The sequence below is a fragment of the Gouania willdenowi genome, chromosome 3 (genome assembly GCF_900634775.1).
Source record: "Gouania willdenowi chromosome 3, fGouWil2.1, whole genome shotgun sequence".
Classification (NCBI taxonomy): Eukaryota; Metazoa; Chordata; class Actinopteri; order Blenniiformes; family Gobiesocidae; genus Gouania; species Gouania willdenowi.
Window position 1 is genome coordinate 236,921 of NC_041046.1, and position 20,040 is coordinate 256,960.

Genomic DNA, 20,040 nt, shown 5'->3' on the forward strand with positions numbered 1-20,040 from the left:
AGTTGTTTCTTGTCACTGTTTCAGGAAACAATGAAAGTTTAGCACCTCCAAATTTTTTTAAATTATGGAAATGTACAGTCAAACTGTGTTACTCTTCAAAACTAAAATAAACACAAAAACTCAGGGTTGCTTTCTTTCTCGGATGTGAGAAGTTCATTGAAACACACAGGACAAGGCCTGAAACAATGATTAAAAGTAATACGTCTTGTTAGCCAGAAGTAAATAACATTGTCCCTGAATCTGGCAGAATCCGGAAGTAGTACAGCTCTTTATTTTTTGTGCCTCTTCGTTTCCCTTTAGTTGAGAGGAAGCACATCTTGCAGCTATTTTGAATAAGCGTGCAGGAACGACATTCGCTTTTTACATAACAAGCACATTCTTGCCGCCAGCCATTGTCGCTTAGCTCTTGGAAAGCACTGCCTTCGTTGTGGCAATTGACGAGGGAGCTGAGCTGGAGACGAGTCAGCCGTATATCCCGGCTGCCTGGGAGCAGATCGGATCTGGCTGTTTGGAAGAGAAAAGTGTTCCCAAGTCTTCAGAGAGGAAGAGAGATACTCTGGTTCAAAGCCAGAGAAACTGGCACACTACGAGAGTGAGCGGGGGAGTGAAAATAGAGTGAGGGGACACAGCGAGAACGAGTGACATGTAGGGGACTGATTAGTGGAGTAAACTACTTTGAGCAGCAAAGGGAATCCCCTGGGTGGATGATAAGTGAACAGGAGAGGGGAGAAAGATGAAGAAAGGGGCTGAGCATCAGAAAGGGAGGATGGCACAGAAGCATGCAGAGAAACAACAAGTCGGTTTGACAAAACCCTTCCTCTCTTTGAAACAGCAAGACTGGGCTCTTGCCATAAAGGAAAAATAGTGAAGGGTGCAGATAGTAGTTGTGCCAAAAAAAGAAAGAATCCAGAGGGTTGACAAACAGTGATTCACTATGCTGAGTAGGCAGGGTTGCATAACAGACAAGAGGTTCATTCAGCTAGTATCCGTTATTACAGGTGGTAATGTAGGTTTTCAAAACTGTGTCGATAGAGAAGCTGGAATAAAAATGAGGAAAAATGTTCTTCTGGAAGAGGAAGGTCGAGGACCCAAACATGATAAAAGACCATGTGAAGTGAAACAGAGCAAATGAGTTGATAATTCTGTGACCACAACATTTCAAAAGACGTTTGAAAAACACTCACCCAAAACAATATCATAGATACATTTGTATTAGTCATTTCAATGGCACACGCTAGTTTGTAGTGCTCTATGGTTTTTAAGACGTGGATCAAACCATTTGCAAGTCTAATCAGCTGCTTGATGAATGCCTTGGTGCCACACAGGGGTGGGGAGTCAAAAGAAATCAGAGGGCCCTGTTGTGCTGAATAGACAAGTAGAACGTGGGAGAGGAACTCAAGATGGAGATGAGCATGGAGAAAGTGAGAGTAGAACTAAACGGAGCTAATGAAGTCTAGTAGAACTGTGTGGGATGAATAGAATGAGAAGATAAAACAAATCAATTATAAAAACTGTATTACTGTTTGCCTGTAGGGTAACAGGACACACAAGGGCTGCAATAACAGTTTTACATTCATTATCAATCCGTGTACCCTTTGTTCTTTGGTTATTCCATTTTAAAACCAAATCACAATAACAAATAAACAGTGTGGTTGTTTTGTTTTTCTGATTTGAGGGCAGTAAAAATGTTTATTTTGCAAGTTATAAATACCGCTAACAGCAGCTGTCAACACAAATGGAAGTTGTTCATAAGAAACGAGGAGCATCAGCAGAATCATTACACCACCTTTGGTTCCACATGTGTATGTTTTACGTAACATCCATTTTTTGGTTTTGATATATTTACAGTATGTATTAATAATGTTTCTATTCACCAGTAATGTGACTCATGCGTTGCTTCTTTTTAAGTCCGCACCGGGAGCAAAAGTCCACCCAGTCATCAGTTTATCTGGATACTATTTGGACCGTAACACTGTTAGGTAAAGTTGGCAGATATTCACAGATTCGGACTTCCAGCATCAATAACTCTTTAACGAAACGTCATTGACACAAATTACACCTCTGCCTTCAGTGTGAGGTGGAAAACATCATACAAGATCATTTTTATCAAACGCAGCAGAGTAAAAGTCCGTCTGTCGGTCTTTCTGTGTGGTGAGACTAAAACATGAAGTTCTCGTTCTAGTTTCCCCATAAATATCCAAATATCACACAAACAGAACCAGATTTAATTTTAAAACAAAAAAAAACGCTGCTTGTTGGTTTTTGGTTTTTTCGTTTATGGTTCTAAATTAATAGAACAAAACAACCAACTCGTTTTTTCAATTTTTCACTTTGGTTTTGAAACGATATAACCAAAGAACGAAGGGTACATGGATTATTATCTCCTCAGTGACATGAAGAGCACTGATGTGTGTGAAGCTAGAAAAATACTCATTTTGATGCTTAAAATTTTGTCAAGAGTCTAATGCACTCTAGTTATTTTCAGGTGATTTTTTTTAATCATCCTATAATTTACATGAAAGCAAGGTAATCAATCCTCTATTAAGTATAATTTATGTCGGTGTCACCTGTCAGTCTTTCTTTTTTTAATCTTGTTATAAATATGGAAATCAGCCGCAATTTTTCCCAGAAGTTAACACCTACTTATAAAACAGTGTTTATACCTAAGAAATTAATTTTGATATCCCTTAAGACAGAAGAGGCAGAGGTTGATAATTAATGTGGAGGCATGACACTGCTTATCTGTGTTGGAGAGAATCCCCCCAAAAGTCCACAAACACACACAACTTCCAGAAAACTTTCTTGGAAGGTGATGCAGTGCAAATTTCAGTTTTGTTTGATGTAAATCTATCAGAGTATATTGTCACAAGGAAGGGTGGTCAAAAACATAAATAGTATACAGAAAGAACACAGGGAACATGCGTCCCAAAGCTGAAAAAGCCACATCACTTCATCACTATATCCAGAGCTGCCAAGCGTCATGAGAGTTACAGTCACGCAATTTGACCCATTCTCACACCACACGCCACACTTGACATTTCTCACACTTATATTTCCCTATTCAATACTTTTCTTTTTTTTCATGATAATGAACTTTGCTCCTCGCGGCTTGCCATAGTTCAAGTAACTATTATTGACTGACCGAGATAACCAATCCCAGACCAATTCATGTCTCCTTTGTGCCTAAATCTAACCAACCACGGCAGGCATTACACAATAATAAACCAATTAGAAGCAACGTAAGGCGGGTCTTGACAAGCCGTCTCTAACTAGTAACTGTCACACACAACACGCGTCGAGTCGTTGACACGCTTTCAGAAAGAAAGAAAGTTTCTAGAGGACTGACACCGTCTGAGACGGTATGTAATTTTGTTCACTGTTTATATTGCTGTGTGTGTTATAGTGTTAGTTTACTTGTCTAAAAAAACATTTTGTGCGTGGGTGTGTCTCTCTCACTCACATGTGTGTATGTCTGTGCTAGACTTTAACTTCAATTAATTAAAACTCTTATTCAGCGACTACCAGTGTTATAAACACTGCTAGAAGCTGAATTGCACTTGTAGGTTATATCAGCATAAATACGTAGTAAATGAAACAAATGCCTTGTTTAATTTAATGTTCATTTGAACTGTTCTTATTTGACTATTTTTGTATGTAATAGTGTCTTTCTATGGACATTGAGTCTGCTGCTAAGACATTCATTCAATCAAAAATCACTTGATGTTTTAATGTTTTTTACATGATGATCTTCTTTCTGTTGCAGACAAGGAGAGCTGAGGTAAAGCCTTGGGCCACAGTGTTTTAAGTGGGAGTCTCCTGCCTCTGTCATCAAGGCATCAAAATCTGCGACAAACACCTACAACATGAGACATGTCCCCAGCTAAATGATGGAGAGTTGGTTGAAATGAAATATTGACAAATAAATGTTTTTGTCCAAATTCTTGTTACAGTTTTCATTTCTAATTTGTGGTTGATTAAAACTAGCATTAGGAGGCCACAGTGTAGGTAGAGACGCTGGCATGGAGGTGAGGACATCAGGTATAAATCAATATTAAAACAGGTCAAAGCCATGTTAAAAAAGGGCCCTTTTTTTTTGCTGGAATGCACTCTTGTCATTTTCTGAAACTTGGCAGCCCTGCTATATCTGTTTCTGGGTGGGAGTGTAAGCCACATTTTAGGAAGCATTTAAAGGATCAAAAAAAATATTTTAGAAATTTAAAACCAAATAATTCTAAAACACTGAGTATTTTTTTTTGTTATAGAAAGCATCATGTGTATCAGAATCAGAATTCCTTTATTAATCCCAGGGGGAAATTGCTTTTGTTACAGCCACTAAAGAAAAAAAAAAATCACAAATTACAGAATAAAATAATAAAATGCTTAACAAAGAAATAAAATGTGTATGAGTAGAAATTGCATTTATCCATCCATCCATCTGAATGGTTGTTCTGAACATTAGGGAGCTGGTAAATAGCTTCCAAATGGCTTGTTATGGAGATGTTTCAAAAAGGAATCTTCATCTGTTTTTCAAAGAAGTCTCACAATCCTCAGAAGAGGTGTGTTACATGCAGCTCATTATGTAAAGAAAGCTCCTTTAGGAACAGATAAACAACCTTTTTGCTCTGTACTCACTTTGAAAAAACCTCAATATGCTTTTTCTACAAATTAGTCCGTCATTTGACTTTTTTTCTGAAAGAGTTTTACCGTTTTCATCTTTTACAGTCCCAAGGCAGTTTTTTTGTTGCCAAGAGTCTGTTATTTCTCTACTTTTTTCAGAGTCATGGCTGTCAAGCATGTCTTATGCTGTTAAAATCAGGACAGGTTACGCAGCTCAAGGATCGCTTAATGTGGCATTCGACTACAAATGTTCTATCAACAGGCAAATTACATCTTTTTAAAGCAGTTCACTTTGTCATCATTCACTCTTCTTGTATTTCTGCTTTTGGGAGAAAGTGTGCCTTGAAAAGTGTCTCCCTTTATTATACAGTCCATATCGGTTTCAGTAGAGATGCTGAAGCGTGTAAAGGGTCTGACTCTGGGATATTCAGGATATTTTGTCCTTACCGTCTCTTCATGCTGCCGGGGGATACCAACAAAAAGGTGATCCAAGAAGTTGGCGCTGCGACCAAGGCCCAAGACGGTGTAGGGTAATTGGAGGGAGAAATAGGCTGACTGACTTAACTGACCAGCTGTGAGGGAGGACAAAAAAACAAAACATTCTTGTATGAGATACAGATTAATTTCAACTAAACTCACAAGTGTACTTAACTGCCTGGCAATTACAACTTTTACAAAAAGGCACAGATTTTTACGTTGACGTTGACTTGAAAAATACAACATATCTTTCAATAGTTTCACATTGTTGCTTAGCTCAGCTCAAGTATGGTAAATGTTGAAGATAAGTTCTATGACTCTCTAAAAGGGTGAGAGAAAGCAAACCAGAACAACTTATACTACTTGTAAGGAAAGAACAACTACACAAATGAAAAAGGCGAAAACAACACTCAGATTCCTTTTGTCATTTTACACTGTGTATGCATATACACAATAAAAACTAAGATAAAGTTCTCACCAGAAGTGAAGTGTAAATTAAAACATTAAAAATAAAAATCTGTAGATAAATATAGAGAAGATATATATAAAGCACCCAGTCCAGTGAGATTATGTCTGTTAGGGCAGTGATTCTCAACTGGTGGGTCGGGACCCAAAAGTGGGTCGCGGACCTGTACTTGGTGGGTCGCAGACAGCTGTTCAAAAATAAATAAATACTTAATGTCTCATGTTGGACTTGTCTTTTATTTTGAAAGAAACTTTTCTTTTGACAGGCATGCTGTGAATTTCATGTTGCAGAGAAAAACATATAGATTTATGTCTTAAAAAAGATTGTGTGTGTTTTCAACAGCTATTTTTGAAAAACTAAATTTGGTTGGTTGAATTCTAAAAAAAAAAAGTGGGACCCAATGACAAAATGTGGGTCCCAGAATGAGACCAGTTGAGAACCCCTGTGTTAGGGTATGTATGGTGGCACATCTGGGGACAGGGCACGGATTGTTTATCAATCTAAGAGCCTGTGGGAAGGAGCTATTCAGTTTTCTGCTGGTCCTGCAGCAGATGCTCCTCCATCTCCTTCCAGATGGTAACAGGGAGAAGAGGTGGTGAGGGTCCATAATGATGGCAGTGGCTCTGGTGATGCAGCATTGTTCATTTAGCTCCATCAGAAAGGAGAGTGGGGCCCCTGCAATCTTGCTGGCTGTCTTCACCACTCTGCTCAGAAGCTTATGTTCCCTCTACACTGGAAGATCAAACCAGGATGTGAAGGCAAAGGTTAAGGTGCTTCCTAATCTGCCCTTATAGAAAGTGATGAGGTGGTGGGGGAGTCCAGTTTTCCTGAGGTTACGGATGAAGTGTAGGTGCTGCTGTGCCTTTTTAAAACCTGCAACACTGTTGCACTGTTGGTGGTCGTGTTGAGTTCATCATCAATGTGAACTCCCAGGAACTTCACACTTTTAACACTGTCCACAGCAGTGCTGTCAATGTGTAGAGGTGAGTGTGGTTTGTTGTTGTTTGGACCTTCTATAGTAAACAATGACCGCTTTGGTCTTTTCCACATTGGGGAAGATTTTGTGAGATCAGCACCATGCAGACCGTTCTTGTACCTCAGCCCTGTATGCAGCCTCGTTGTTTCTGATGAGACCCACTAAAGTCGTGTCATCCACAAATTGAATTATGTGGTTGGTCTTATATGTGGTAATCAGGGCTTTAAACTAACACCCGTCAACCTGTCAAATGTGGGTACAAAATTACTTTGGCGGGTAACATTGTAGCATTACTAGCCGTTTTGGCTGGTGAAAAACAAAACTGATACCACTGCGACAGTTTGAATCAACAAGCTGCAGAAAGATGCGACAAGTCATTGTTATCAGATTGGGCTGTTTTCCGCCAACAAATTTGAGGATTTTTGTGCGTGTTTAGATTTTAAATGTAATGTGTATCCGGCAACATGTCACGCCGTTACGCTGTCATGTGACAGAGTGTGCCTAATCACGGTAGTATAGACACAGCTGTGCCTGGCTGCCGGAAGTAGCGAGAGGGTCACGCTTGCGAAATATTTGCTGCAGGTATGTTGTATGATTGTTCGCTTAATTTAGCAGTAAACGTCCCGAAACTAAATGCAATAAATGTCGAACTGTAGGAGCCGACTACCAGAGCCGCCTGTGACTGTATTATCTTTTTGATAATGATAAATGCAATTTAAGCACTTTAAAGCCAGTTTCTTTGTATTGGTATCTAACGCACTTTAATGCAGTCCAGTTAATCACTGGGCTTCCATGCACTTTATTTGTCGATGCATGGTCTTTTTGATTCGTGAGCACTGTAGTGAATGCATTAATATAACAAATATTATATTAATTACCCAAATCAAATGTTTATATTATTAACTGATTATATGGTACAATATTGTATTACTGAAATTGAAATACTGCTAATTGAAATACTGCACACACCAAATATTTAATTGGACCTGTTTTTCATACAGGCCAGGTTGATGGTGAACTAGTCTGGGCGCTAAGCGAGAAAATTGTGTCTGGGACAGAACCAACTGAACCTCCACTGCTCTGGTCAGGCTGGTAGGAGGCTCTTTTGTGCAGCCGCCCCTCTTCCTTTGGTTCGGCCTCCTCGCAACTCATTTATGGCCCACACACACTCTACACACATTCCCCTCCCAATACTTGTTTTTCTCACCTATGGACACTCAACTGTTGGGCCGTTAAACTGTGATTGTGCCTTGCCATTACAGGCAAAACTTGAACTGTTTTTTGGGGCATTTACGGACCATATGTGCGCTGCTCAATTATTTAATGTCCAATGACAAAATTAATTGTACATACTGTGTTACTCTATGAATGGCCATTTGTATTCTTATGTCTATTATTGTTGTCGTGTAATGTTGGTTGTTTTCACTATTATAATGTATGGTATCACTAAAATCTAAACCGTGTTCAGTGTCTCATTCTCCACCCCTAGAGTCAAACCTAGTCTGCTGAGTCTAACCCAATCATACAGTATCACTATCTATTAGTACCTAAACCATAGGTGGGCAAACTACGGCCCGCTGGCCACATCTGGCCCGTTGGTCTTTTTAATCCGGCCCGCCGAAGCCAAAATAAACAATTAAAACACAAAATGAACCATCTTGCTCCGTCATTTATCTCAACGCCCGTGGGACCCAAATGTTTTCCGCTTACGCCCGCCCTTTTCCAGCCACCCAGCCAATCAACACGCAGAACACATGTAAACAAAGATGAACATTGGCAGAGAAAGCTGCACGTAACAATGATGCCTTCACGGCCATGGGAAACCACAACACTCGTTGAATAAACTACATGTGGAACATTGGGACTCAGTCCGTTACAATATCATAATTATGACTGCATTCCTTTGACGTAGTCTTGTGATGCCTGGCATCCTACTCAGTATGGACAGAAAATGTAAGATGAGGAAGAAAGCAGAGTTAGATTGGTCGCCGCCATAACACACCCACAAAGAAAACGAAAAAGAAGAAAAAGAAGCGGCAGAAGAATTTACTCATGGTAGAAGCGGAAACTTGGATAGCTGGCCAGATAAACGAGTCTTCCACATTGGATAATCAAAGTAAGCTGTTTGCATATTCATGAGTGGGCGTGTCTATAGACAGGACACTGACTTCCTCCTTCCCGCATGGTGACGTAGGGCCAGAGGGCGGTCCGCCCTCCTCCCACCCACTCCGTAGCCGAGCTCATGCTACTTTATAAACACGAGACAGCGCGTGGGGGCGGGCCGTTTGCCGGTACAAACATAGACTGTACAAAATACATACATAGCACTGCGCGAAGGACGCTGAAATGCTCATCTTTGTGGGCGTGTCTGTCAATTAATGCAAAATCAAGCAAACTCTGCAAAATCAGAGCGGCAATGCAATTTTTCCAAAAGCCTGCAACTTTCCCGCAACTTTGGAGAAAAAAAACAAATATTCGGCCGCTTATCATTATTATTGGCATTTTAGCGCTTGTAGTTGCTACGGAAGTAGCGGAGGATGTACTATGGGCTGTATATGTAGACGCAGCATTGACTGCTGCCGCCCACTAGAGCGTTGCGTCTATGTATATTATGTCTATGCTTTGGCGCTGCTTACAAGGAACCTACAAAGAAGAAACTGCCTGTTTTCAACCAGTGCCAGGAGAAAGCATTCAATGGAGTCATGTGCAATAGAAACACCTTGCATTTACTTACAAAAATATCGGCTAAGGACCGTGAAAAACAGTACCCAACGTTGCTTAATAAGAGTGGAGGTAAAGTTTTTTTGTTCAAAATGCAATGTTATCATTGAGCAAAAGCGGAAGCCATCTATGGACAAGCATTTTGCTTCTGCAAAGCAGGTCAAGAGAATGCAAGCCAGTGCACAACCCCATGTGGGAGAACAAACAGGAAGCACACAATATCATTACATACAGTATGTTCGTTAATGCTTTGTATTTTTTATTATTCCTAATGAAATATGTCTTCATGACAGGTTCATGTTATGCACTTTAAAATTCCCTAAGTTCAATATTGTTTACTGACTTGCACTTCTGATGATCATTTTGATTAATGCTCAGTGTATAAGCTAAAAAAAAGTGTTTGCATGTTTTGCAAAATTGTGTTTGGGTTTGCTTTCCAACAATAAAGCATATTTTTTCTAGAACATGTCTGGTCAATATGTATTTATATTTGGTAGAAACAATTAACTTAATGGTGAGTAAAGTATGTTTTTACCGCAACTTTTGGAAAAATGGCCCGTGAAATCAGGCATTTCAGCCCGCAACAATCACAAAAAATGCCCGCGAAATCCTGGCGGGACTGCCTGCTGTAAGAAAGGAGCAAATCACCCTCTAACTAACGATTGAGGGAATCAATGAAAAAAAATACTCTGGGCATGTCTATGAAGCCTAAATAGCACTTTTATGATGTTTAAAGCACAGAAAAGTCGATTTAGCATAACATGGGCCCTTTAAGTTATGAGAATATACTTTATAAAAGGTTAACTTCTCCACCACACCCACATTACCATATCGCACCTTTTAGGCATTGTTTTTAAATTTAATGTTTATATTTCTACCATTTTAATGTATTTCTGCAATCAACTAAAATAAAAACTATTTAAAGAAACATGAATGCTTAAATCTATTCTGTGGCACTTATAATGTAGTTTTTTTTGCTGGAAAAAAATTTGGCTGGTGGAAAATCTGGTTAGCTGGTAAATTTATGAATCTACGAGCCATGCTAACTGGTGATCTAAAAAGTTAATTTAAAGCCCTGGTGGCAATGCAGTCATGAGTCAGCAGACTAAAGAGCAAAGGGCTTAGGACACAGTCCTGGGGGGAACCTGTGCTCATTGTGATGGGCTTCGATGTACAGTTGCCCACCTGTTAATGCTGAGTCAGGAAGTTGAGCACCCAGATGCAGATGCTGTTGCTCATCTCCAGCAGCCACAGCTTTTCCACCAGCTGATGGTGATGGTGTTAAATGCACTGCTAAAGTCTATGAACAGAAGCCTGGCATAACTGTTGCTCTGTTGTGACAATGTGAGCAAACGTTAGTAGGAGGGTGGGAATAGCAGGCCTATGTCTGTTAGCTGCTAACTAGGCTCAGACTCCTCCACAGCTACTTCACTACTTTGTTCAGTTACACAGCTTGCAGTGAGTAGACAGTGGGGTTTCCTTAGTGTAGCAGAGCAGACATAGTTCACCCAGTACTTTTTGCTGGTGAAGGGCGCATCTTAGTGACTTTTTTTCTCAATAGACACTAGTGACAAATGTAGGGACTTTATCTTGTGTTATTGGAGAGTTTTCTGATGTTTTAGAGACATGAAAGCATGCATGCAAGCACACACTCGCTGCTGTGAGGACAGTAACTCTAGGATCATAGCCTCTCCTCCACCACAAAGCTCACACACAAGCAGCTGCAGTGATCCAAGCAAAGCAGAGCAGACACTCCACGTCCAGACTGCAAATGAATTGCGTCCGTTCTCTCCACCTTGGATATGCTTCTCTTAGGTTTACAAGAGATTTTTGTCTGTTATCACTCTCCTCCTGATTCGGTATGTGGGGCAGACTGCACACAGACTCAAAGCAGACCACGCGCAGTCCACACCATATACTGAGTCAGATGGACCTCTGTGAGTCCGATCCGTCTGAGTACGTTTGCTCCATTATTCTGTTGCTTCTCCATGTCCGTCTTCATGTTTCCGCTTGCTTTGCTATGTAACCATTGTGCTTTATGCTGCAATGGGGACTTCTGCTGTAACAGCTGCCATTGTACTTTTACTATTTATGGTAGGTGAATGCTCAGTGACTTCAGTCAAGCAGCCAAAAGTAACGCCTAATACAGCTCTGCACTCCCTTTGTAGAAAGATCACAGATTGGCAGAAATCTCATGCTCCTCGATTTCTAAGTTTAAATATAAAGCCAAGAGAAGGTTCACTATCCATTTAGAACACTTTGAATTACAATTTAACTTTGAATATATCATTTTTGATTATTGACCAAAAGACAACAAAAAAAAAAAAAAAAAAGTACATACTGCAGCTTTAAGGCCATTCTGAAGCGGAAGGGTTGCTTTTCAAGTTCAAAATACTTGTACAGTACTCAACTACTCACTACCACCTACGTTGTTGTGCGTGCATGCAGTAACTATTACTAACTTATTAAAATTAAATAGTGTAGGCTAAAATTGTACACAATTGTATTTATGTAATGATATCTATGTCCAGCTTCAAGAAAATTTCCAACTTGTATTTCATGTACTGACCTTTAACCTATTGTATCCTGTAAAGGAAAGTGACAAAACTGAAACGTGTAAGTATACATAAACATGGTAAAGAGAATAATGCATAGTGTGAGACACAGGAGGCCAGCCCAACACTTCTCTCTTTTCTTAACTCTTTCCCCACCCATAGACACCCACAACTAATGTCCTGCGCTCACCCTACCCTCAGTTTTGTATTTCTTTCTCTTCTCTGTGCAACTCATCTTTTCATTTTCCTCCCCTGATGCATCATTCCCTGTTGGCCTTTTGTGTCACGTTCTTCTCCTCCCTTATCCTCATCATCCAGCCCTCTTCTCTGCCTCTCTCCCCTTTAGCTGATGTATCTCGCCCACGCCACCCAACTCTGCCAAGTGCAGCCGACATAAATCAACCTCTATGTGGTAAACAAAGAGAGGGAATGGGAGAGAGAGAGAGCTAGGGATGGTTGAAAGGAGAGAGAAAGCCTGGAGGGAGCCAGTGATCAGAACTAATGTGGATGGACTGCGTACCGCAGACCAAGTACACTTCTCTCCATGTTTTGTTTAATCTTAACCTAACTTTAGTTATTGGGGTGGGGGTGGGTTGTCAGCTTTACTTTTGACCTCCTCACCTGAACTTTATCTTAAGTTCAAGTTCATATCCTCCATATATCATTTCAGAGAAATTATCAAGAACATGTTGTAAGACTGTATTCTTTGTACAATAATATAGTACAATTTAACAGACTTACAAGTTAAAATATGATCAGGCAGATAGTGACCGCTGTTGGACTTCCCTCCTAAACCTCATTTGAATACTGTGTGTACCCTCCTGTTAAAGGTTACCAATTATGAAATATCAGCAGGCTTCCTAAAACCATTAAGTGTTTCTCAAGCAACAAAAAGTAAACTTTTAAGCCATTTGTCAATGTTTTCCATTACATATTTACAATTTACAGTGATTTACTCAAATGCATTATGGAGACTAGGAAAACATCTTGTTAAGTTGGAAATAAGTAAGTACAGCAAGCACATATGTACCAGTAAAGAACATATGTCCCAAAATGAGAATAACTCCTCATAATTTATGAGAACAGAAAACTTCTGTATGGCAGTATTGAAACTGTATATATATCAATCGTTAAACGAGACAGCTTTTCTGTTGATGAGAACAAAACTTTTAAAGAGGGGGGTGTGAGAGTGATTAAAGGTCTATATTATATACTATGTTTTGTTGGAATGTTTTCAAAGAAGTTATGTCATTAAAAGTGTAATAACCTCAAGTAAAAAGTATAGAACTTCTTTTAGCCATCCCAAACAGAAGTCAGTCAAGCTTCAACAGTAAAATCAACACTAGTTAATGAATTACATTGTTTATCTGCTACCGGATACGTCAGTTGATAACAAACTGCTACTCAAATAAATTAATCACCAGAGCAGTTTTTGCAGAGGACACAAGTGTGTGCTTTTCAGTTAAGATAACCTATAGGAGGCGGGAGAAGCAAAAACAGATCCTAAGGCAATGAAGGACGATTGCCCACTCTGATGAGTTATGTGCTCCTTTACCCAATGTGACAGCTGTGTGTGTGTGTGTTTTGTTTAACTGGGTGAGAGATGTTAGCAAACAAGCTTAGAAGGCTGGAAGATGCTCAGGCCGCGTGATGTTCTAGTTACTGTTCCACTGAGAAAGACTCGACATTTACAAGTCATCATAGTGCAACAAAACCTTTTATCTAACCGTGTTTTCATATCACTATAAGTGTTTCCTTAAGTCAATTACTTCTTTCTATAAGATGAAAAAATATTCTACAGCCAAAAAAAGCTAATGGTGTTTAAAAAAGCGGGCCTGTATGTAAAGCTTTGACAGTGCAGCACCAAGACTCCTAAAATGGAAAAAGTTTTTGCAACGTGTGCAAGGTAAAAATATTTTCACTGGAGATTAAGGCCTGAATTGATGGTGCCTCTAAACTGGCAGCTAAAATAATGATGCACAGGATCTTCAGTTACTTTAAGTAGGATGTTGGGTATTACTCTTATATTTCTATAATGCAAACCCCCTTACTGACTCAGCGAGAAATCTCTGAAAAGCAGCTACAGTACATTCACTAGAACTAAACTTGATGTTGATGTCAAAGTGAACTGTGTGTCTCAAATCAGAATCATCCTCAAATCACTAGTCACTGGGAATAATGAGAACGTTCACACTATACACAACCCTTTTCACACATTCATCATTATTCAAACATTCCTATTTTAAATATACATTTAATTTGCATTTGTTAATAAGTGTGTAGTCATCAAGTAAGTAGATTCCCATTATTGTTTGTCATTTCCTGTGTGCTTATTTCCGTTTGTTAATACATACATGAAAACCATAAAACTAGTTTTTGTCAATCTGAATGAACTGTGTATAACCTCTGCAATGAAAATAATTCTGAACTTCCGTATCAGACTTAAACTTCACATAACAATAAGGTCATCTTTTGGACCATAAATAAGAAGCGGGGCTTATATCTTTTAAGGTAATGCTGAAAAGAACAAAAAGGTATGAACACATAAGCGCATATACATACTACGGCATTATTCTTTTTAAATAGACTGGTTTGAAAAAATACAAGTCCTGCACACACTTCTCCAGAGATATAGCCATGGTTTAAAAGAGAACAATTTCTCTGGTGTTAAAAGAAAAAAGTTCCCTGTGGAATTCTGCTGGATGTTCTTCAGAGTACAACCCGGGCCAAGTCCTAGTTTTCACTGTTCCTATTTTTAAAAAACTGTCTTGAATTAATTTTCCCCTGAGGAGCCTCTGGAGACTGATGCCATCTCATCAGCCTGCATTTGGGTGTATAGTGAGGGATTTTTGTGCAATCCATCATGTCAAATCCACAATAAATTATGCACACAAGCAATGCCATATAGTCACACCTCTAGACCTGCCCACTGTCTCTGGTCTCTGCTATCACAGAAGTCAGGTTGGATTGATGCAGAACTGGTTCAAGCAGGTTTGTCCTACTTGAATAAACAATGACGTACTATTAGGGGAGCTTTTACTGTTTATCAACTGAGATCACACTTGTTGCTTGTACCAAAAAATGTTTTAGTATAATTAAGAGTAAAGACATCATTGAGTTGCAAGATACTTTTAGGATTTTAAAATCTATCCAGAAAGTTTAGGGCACTTTTTATTTGTGTAAACTGGTGTTCTTTTACACCTTATTCCTGAAAGTGCTACTGCAGATATGACTACAGGGCTAAATTACAGTGTCATTAAAGAAGTAGCAGTGATGAAACAACAACATCTGCGGTTCTTTTTATTGCAATTGGTGCAGTTGGTGCTTTTGGTCATTTTACTTTTAAAACCTCTCTTTGGAGCCCCAGACATTTAATAAAGAAATGTATGCATTTTCATATTGTAAGGAATAACATATGTTGTTATAAAGGACTTATAACACTTTCATGTGTACAGCATAGAGAGTGAAGCTGTCTGTTAAACCTAAGAAAAGCTATTTTTAAAATTCATATTAAATCATCACAGACAGCTGTGTCCATAATCAGCAGGAATTAGCCCCAATAATAAGATTAATACTAAAAATAAACTTTACCAATGGGGCAGCAAGAACTGGAATCTATTAAGAAGTCACACGATGACAAAAATTCTAAATTACTCAATAGACTTTCAGATCATATTGCACTGTGGTGGAATCACTCTGTCTTAGTCTAATTTTGCATCACTTTGATAAATAAATAAACTAATTTATTTTATTTTCTTCTTTTTTTAATATTTTTACTTTTTGATTGATGCCTTGGTTGGTGGATTTGTCACTCCAATGTTGTACAGATAAAAAGTTATTCTTAAGAAAAAATTTCTGCCCAATGAAGGCTGTGCACAATCAATTCACTGCTTTAAGTCCTGCCAATACTGCTGAGCAGAAATGGCTTTTTAGGGAGATTGGACCTTTGGGATTGGCTTGATTAGATGTTTCTGAAAAACTGCTTCTTCTTCTCAGAAGGTATGAAATGTTAGATGGCTTATGTTCAATTGCTTGACAATGTGGGGGCTGTGCTTGCATGTGTTGGCAGATCAAGCACGGTTGCGCTGCTTAGTGTGTCGCTGCTGCAGACGTTTGAGCATTGCAGCGGTCTGGCTAGGAAACATGGCCATGACTGGAGCCATTTGATCAGATGTGGAGGCTGGCAAATTGTATTACTTGGTGTTGTGAATTAAAAGTCCTTGTGTTTGTGTGTTGGTCAGAGAAAGTGTGAGTTTGTGTGTTGGTCAGAGAAAGTGTGAGTTTGTGTGTCCTATCTCCCACTAGCAGAGCCAGGGGAGGCCTTGGCAGGGAGTCGTACCCTGCACACATGACTGACAGCCCACAATCCATCTCCCACAAGACAAAGCAGATTCATCACGGTAAAAATCTCTTGCCCCAAGTGTGTGAAGTGTGTTTATGTGCACTAAACTATGAAGACACACAAACAGTCAAGCAAATGGTGTGTATTACATTCAACATGTGGTATACTTCAAGGTTAAGGCAACACAAAAATCCAGAAAGCAGCTGTACTCCATCAGATTGAATTTAATGCTACTTACAGTTTATGTTCAAAATTCTGTCTGAAATGCAGATAGGAGCTAAAATTCAATAGAGAAGCTACAGAGAAATTAAACATTTGATTGCATTAACATTGAATAAGCAATGGATTGAGGGCTAAAAACAACTGTGGTCATATATTTCACATCTCAATTTAAAGAGAATTAGATTTTTTCTTTTTTACTTCATGAAAGGATGAGTGCTACTCACACCCTGCATTTGTAGTTGTTAATGTTAAAGTTTAATAGTTACGATTTGTGATGTGGAACATAATGTAGCCAATCAAGAAGTGAGCTGACTGAGAAACACGTAATGCTGCGTTCCAGCAAACTAACTTGGCTTTTCCGAGTTGAAAATTTCGATCTCTAAATTCAACTGAGTTCAGTGGAAGAAAGTCAAAATATCTCAAACATGGCTGACCGGTACAATATTTGATTTCCCCCCGCCTTCACTGAGTAGGAGCTCCGACTTCATGTAGCGTTCCAAGTCACTTTATCCAAGTATGACGTCGGAAACTCCAGAATTCAGAGAAGCATGGAATGCAGCATTAGACTATTTATGATTTATGGCTCAAAAAAGGATCGGTGGTGGTGGAGTCATTATGTATTTGGTGTGCTTTGTTGAAAATGTTATAGTATACATACACAGTGCGATTGAAACTATGCCAGTTTTTTAATCTTCATGTGTCAAGTCTGTATCAGATAAAAAAATATCTTGAGATTTAAAAAAATCCTTATGTGTACCCTGGTTAAGGCCTGCACATTTGTTAAGTCGCAACCAAAGCGCTATAATAACTCACTAATAATATCTAATAGAAACTCATCAGTGAGTCATTAGATAAAAACTCAGTGATTTATTAGATAGAAACTTTCAATAGCATGGGAGCAAATGGATGATAGGGCAAAATCCTAACAGACCAAATTCCAATGAACAAAAGAAAAATGGTAAAAATCCCCAATCTCATATTAAATGTAAAATAATGACATTCTATTACAAAGATTTGATTATAATAATAATTATGGTTATGGTTAAAGCTAAGGAATAGGTAGGGTTTCTGGTTAGGTTGGGGACCTATTTGGATTTAGTGTATTTTTCTTCTATGAAGGGTTTGGGATTTTTGTGTTCTATCTATCTATCTATCTATATATAAAGTAGGAACGAGACAAGAATTACAAGAACCAAGTTAAACCAGCATGCAATCACCTTAGAGTGGTAGTAAGCTTGATCCTGTTAATTTAGACCTCTTTACCTTTTACCTTTCAAAAAATAGTCACCCAAGTTTGTAATAGAAAAATCTCACGGAAGTTGATTCGGCTTTCTGCAATTTAAACCATCAATCTTGGACATTCATGTTTGTTGAACTGGCTTTATTGGTAAAACAAACATGTCAGAGGAGTGGAAAAACAACCATATTGGACAGTGAAGGGACGTTGATGTCTCTGAGGCACAGATAATGTATTACTGGGTGTGTTCATGTTTTTCTGCTGAGGCTCTATCAATGACTCATATTCGCATGTGCTAACTGAAGGTTTTAACACCTCTGGCCAGACACACACAGAAATCAAGTTCATCAGCCCGAGAGAGAGAGCGAGTGTGTGTGTGTGTGTGTGTGTGTGTGCAGTGTTGTGCCTGAACGTGTTCAATGAGCGCTCGTTCATGAACTGTTCATATTTTGGGCAAACGTGAACTGAATGTACTTTATTTCTGCATGATGAACGTTACTGCGAGCACACTCATTCTGGCGTATGTGAACGGCGCCCAATCTGGCAACAACAGCCACCACAGAGTCGCACCGACGCATAAGTCATCAAAATGCAAAGAATCACGGCATGCTGCAAAGCAACACTGCACTGCCCTCAAGAGCTCCAGTAGAGAGACTCTTCAGCATCAGTGTTCTAATATTCAGGTAGGGATGAACTATGATTATATTCCATAATTAATATGCTTTGGTAATAAGTACAGTAAATACCCAGCCTCAATCATAGTTCTGTCTTGATGATCATATTCTAATGCTTATGTAACTAATAGTAATCGTGGTTTTCAAAATAAACATTTGGTCAAATTATTTCAGTGTTTGCTTCAGTACACAATTGCTTTAATACAGATTACTGTTACTATTTTGGCCACGATAATCATTATGTTAAAATCTCATGTTTCATCTCATTCAGGCCAAGGAGAAACTGGCTGGGAGATGCCAACTTTGAGAACCAGCTGATTTAAATGCCAACAAAAAGATTTGAAGGTATATTAAATATTGTTGTGGCCTTATTATTCGGTTATAGAAGTACAATGTATTGCCAATGGAGATGAGTACATTGGTGTGCAGAGGTGTGCTGCATAAAAATAACAAAGCATATCTTGTTTTTCAAGAAACAGCAGGAATCCACCAGGGAGAGACCACTATTACCAGTGACAGATGATCTTTGTTCAGATAAGGGTTTTTTTTAGGTTGGATAGAAAGTAACACTGCCTTTCTTCCCATTACTTATTATTATTATTTTAGTTATTTATGTGCACTGTAACCAGTGACAGATCTTCATTCAGTTAAGGTGTTTTCACTCATTGGACAGAAAGTAGTAACACTGTCCATGACCTTGGACTGACTCTTAAGTTATTGTTTTTTTGTTTTGTTTTTTACTCATTCATTTGGGCTGATTATTGCACTTTTATGACCAAAGTTCTAAAATTGTTCTTTTTGGACAAACAAGTCAGGAAAAAATGAATTCACTAAAAACTGAACAGTGACTTAAAGGTAGGGTAGGTGATTTTCAAAAGATAGCATGATTTTGAATGTAGCCTCCATGACAGCTCCGCTTTTAGCCCCCTCCCCTCCCCCCTCTGCCTCCTGATAGACCTCTGGCCGGCAGGCTTAGGGGCCAGCCAGCTGGTTTTCGCACCCACGTGCCGTCAACAACCCATTCGGCTGGCACAGTTCAACCCTTCTTCCGTGGAGCCAGGGGTCCAGTCTGACCTGTTGTGCCCAGTGCCCACTCTGAGAGCCTACATTGCAGCTACTGTAGGCTTTCGGAGGTCTGATCAGCTCTTTCTCTGTTATGGTGGCCCTAACAGGGGTAGTGCTGTCTCCAAACAGCGCCTGTCCCACTGGATTGTCGATGTGATTGCCCATGCATATCGGGCAAGTAACCATCTCCTCCCGTCTGGTGTGCGGTGCCACTCTACCAGGAGTGTTGCTACTTCATGGGCTGCCCTGAGCGGAGTGCCCCTGGAGGACATCTATGCCGCGGCCTCATGGGCATAGCCGGACACTTTCTCCAGATTCTACAGGGTGAATGTGGCCACACCCCATCCATTGGCTGTGGTCCTTCGGCCAGAGTCCTCTGATCCTACACACTGAAGGGTGGTAAGCAGGATTCTTTGTGATTTTTCTGGTATAAGTCATTCAGTGCTTAAAGCACCGGCTCTGGCGGTCAGCAGGGATGAAATAGAACTAAGAGTTACGAATGTAACTATGGTTCTATGAATCCCGAATGACCGCCAGAGCTCTTTGTCACTCAGAACCCTCGTGTGCTCGCGAGAAGATTCTGTAGGAAAGTGCCCTGGAGTGATACCTGAAGATATAAACTTCCTCCGGGTCATCCAGGGATGAGGGGGTGACATTTTTGGTATACATACTCGCACTGCGCATGCGT

At 39.5% G+C, this 20,040-nt stretch overlaps 1 protein-coding gene across 1 annotated transcript in view; it reads right to left on the reverse strand.

The window, feature by feature from the left end:
• itfg1 (integrin alpha FG-GAP repeat containing 1) overlaps positions 1-20,040 on the reverse strand; it is a 223,503-nt gene that overhangs the window by 25,405 nt on the left and 178,058 nt on the right. The window contains exon 15 of the mRNA XM_028441662.1: positions 5,065-5,189. Within this exon, the coding sequence (XP_028297463.1) occupies positions 5,065-5,189 (125 nt within the window). The remainder of the gene's footprint in view (positions 1-5,064; positions 5,190-20,040) is intronic.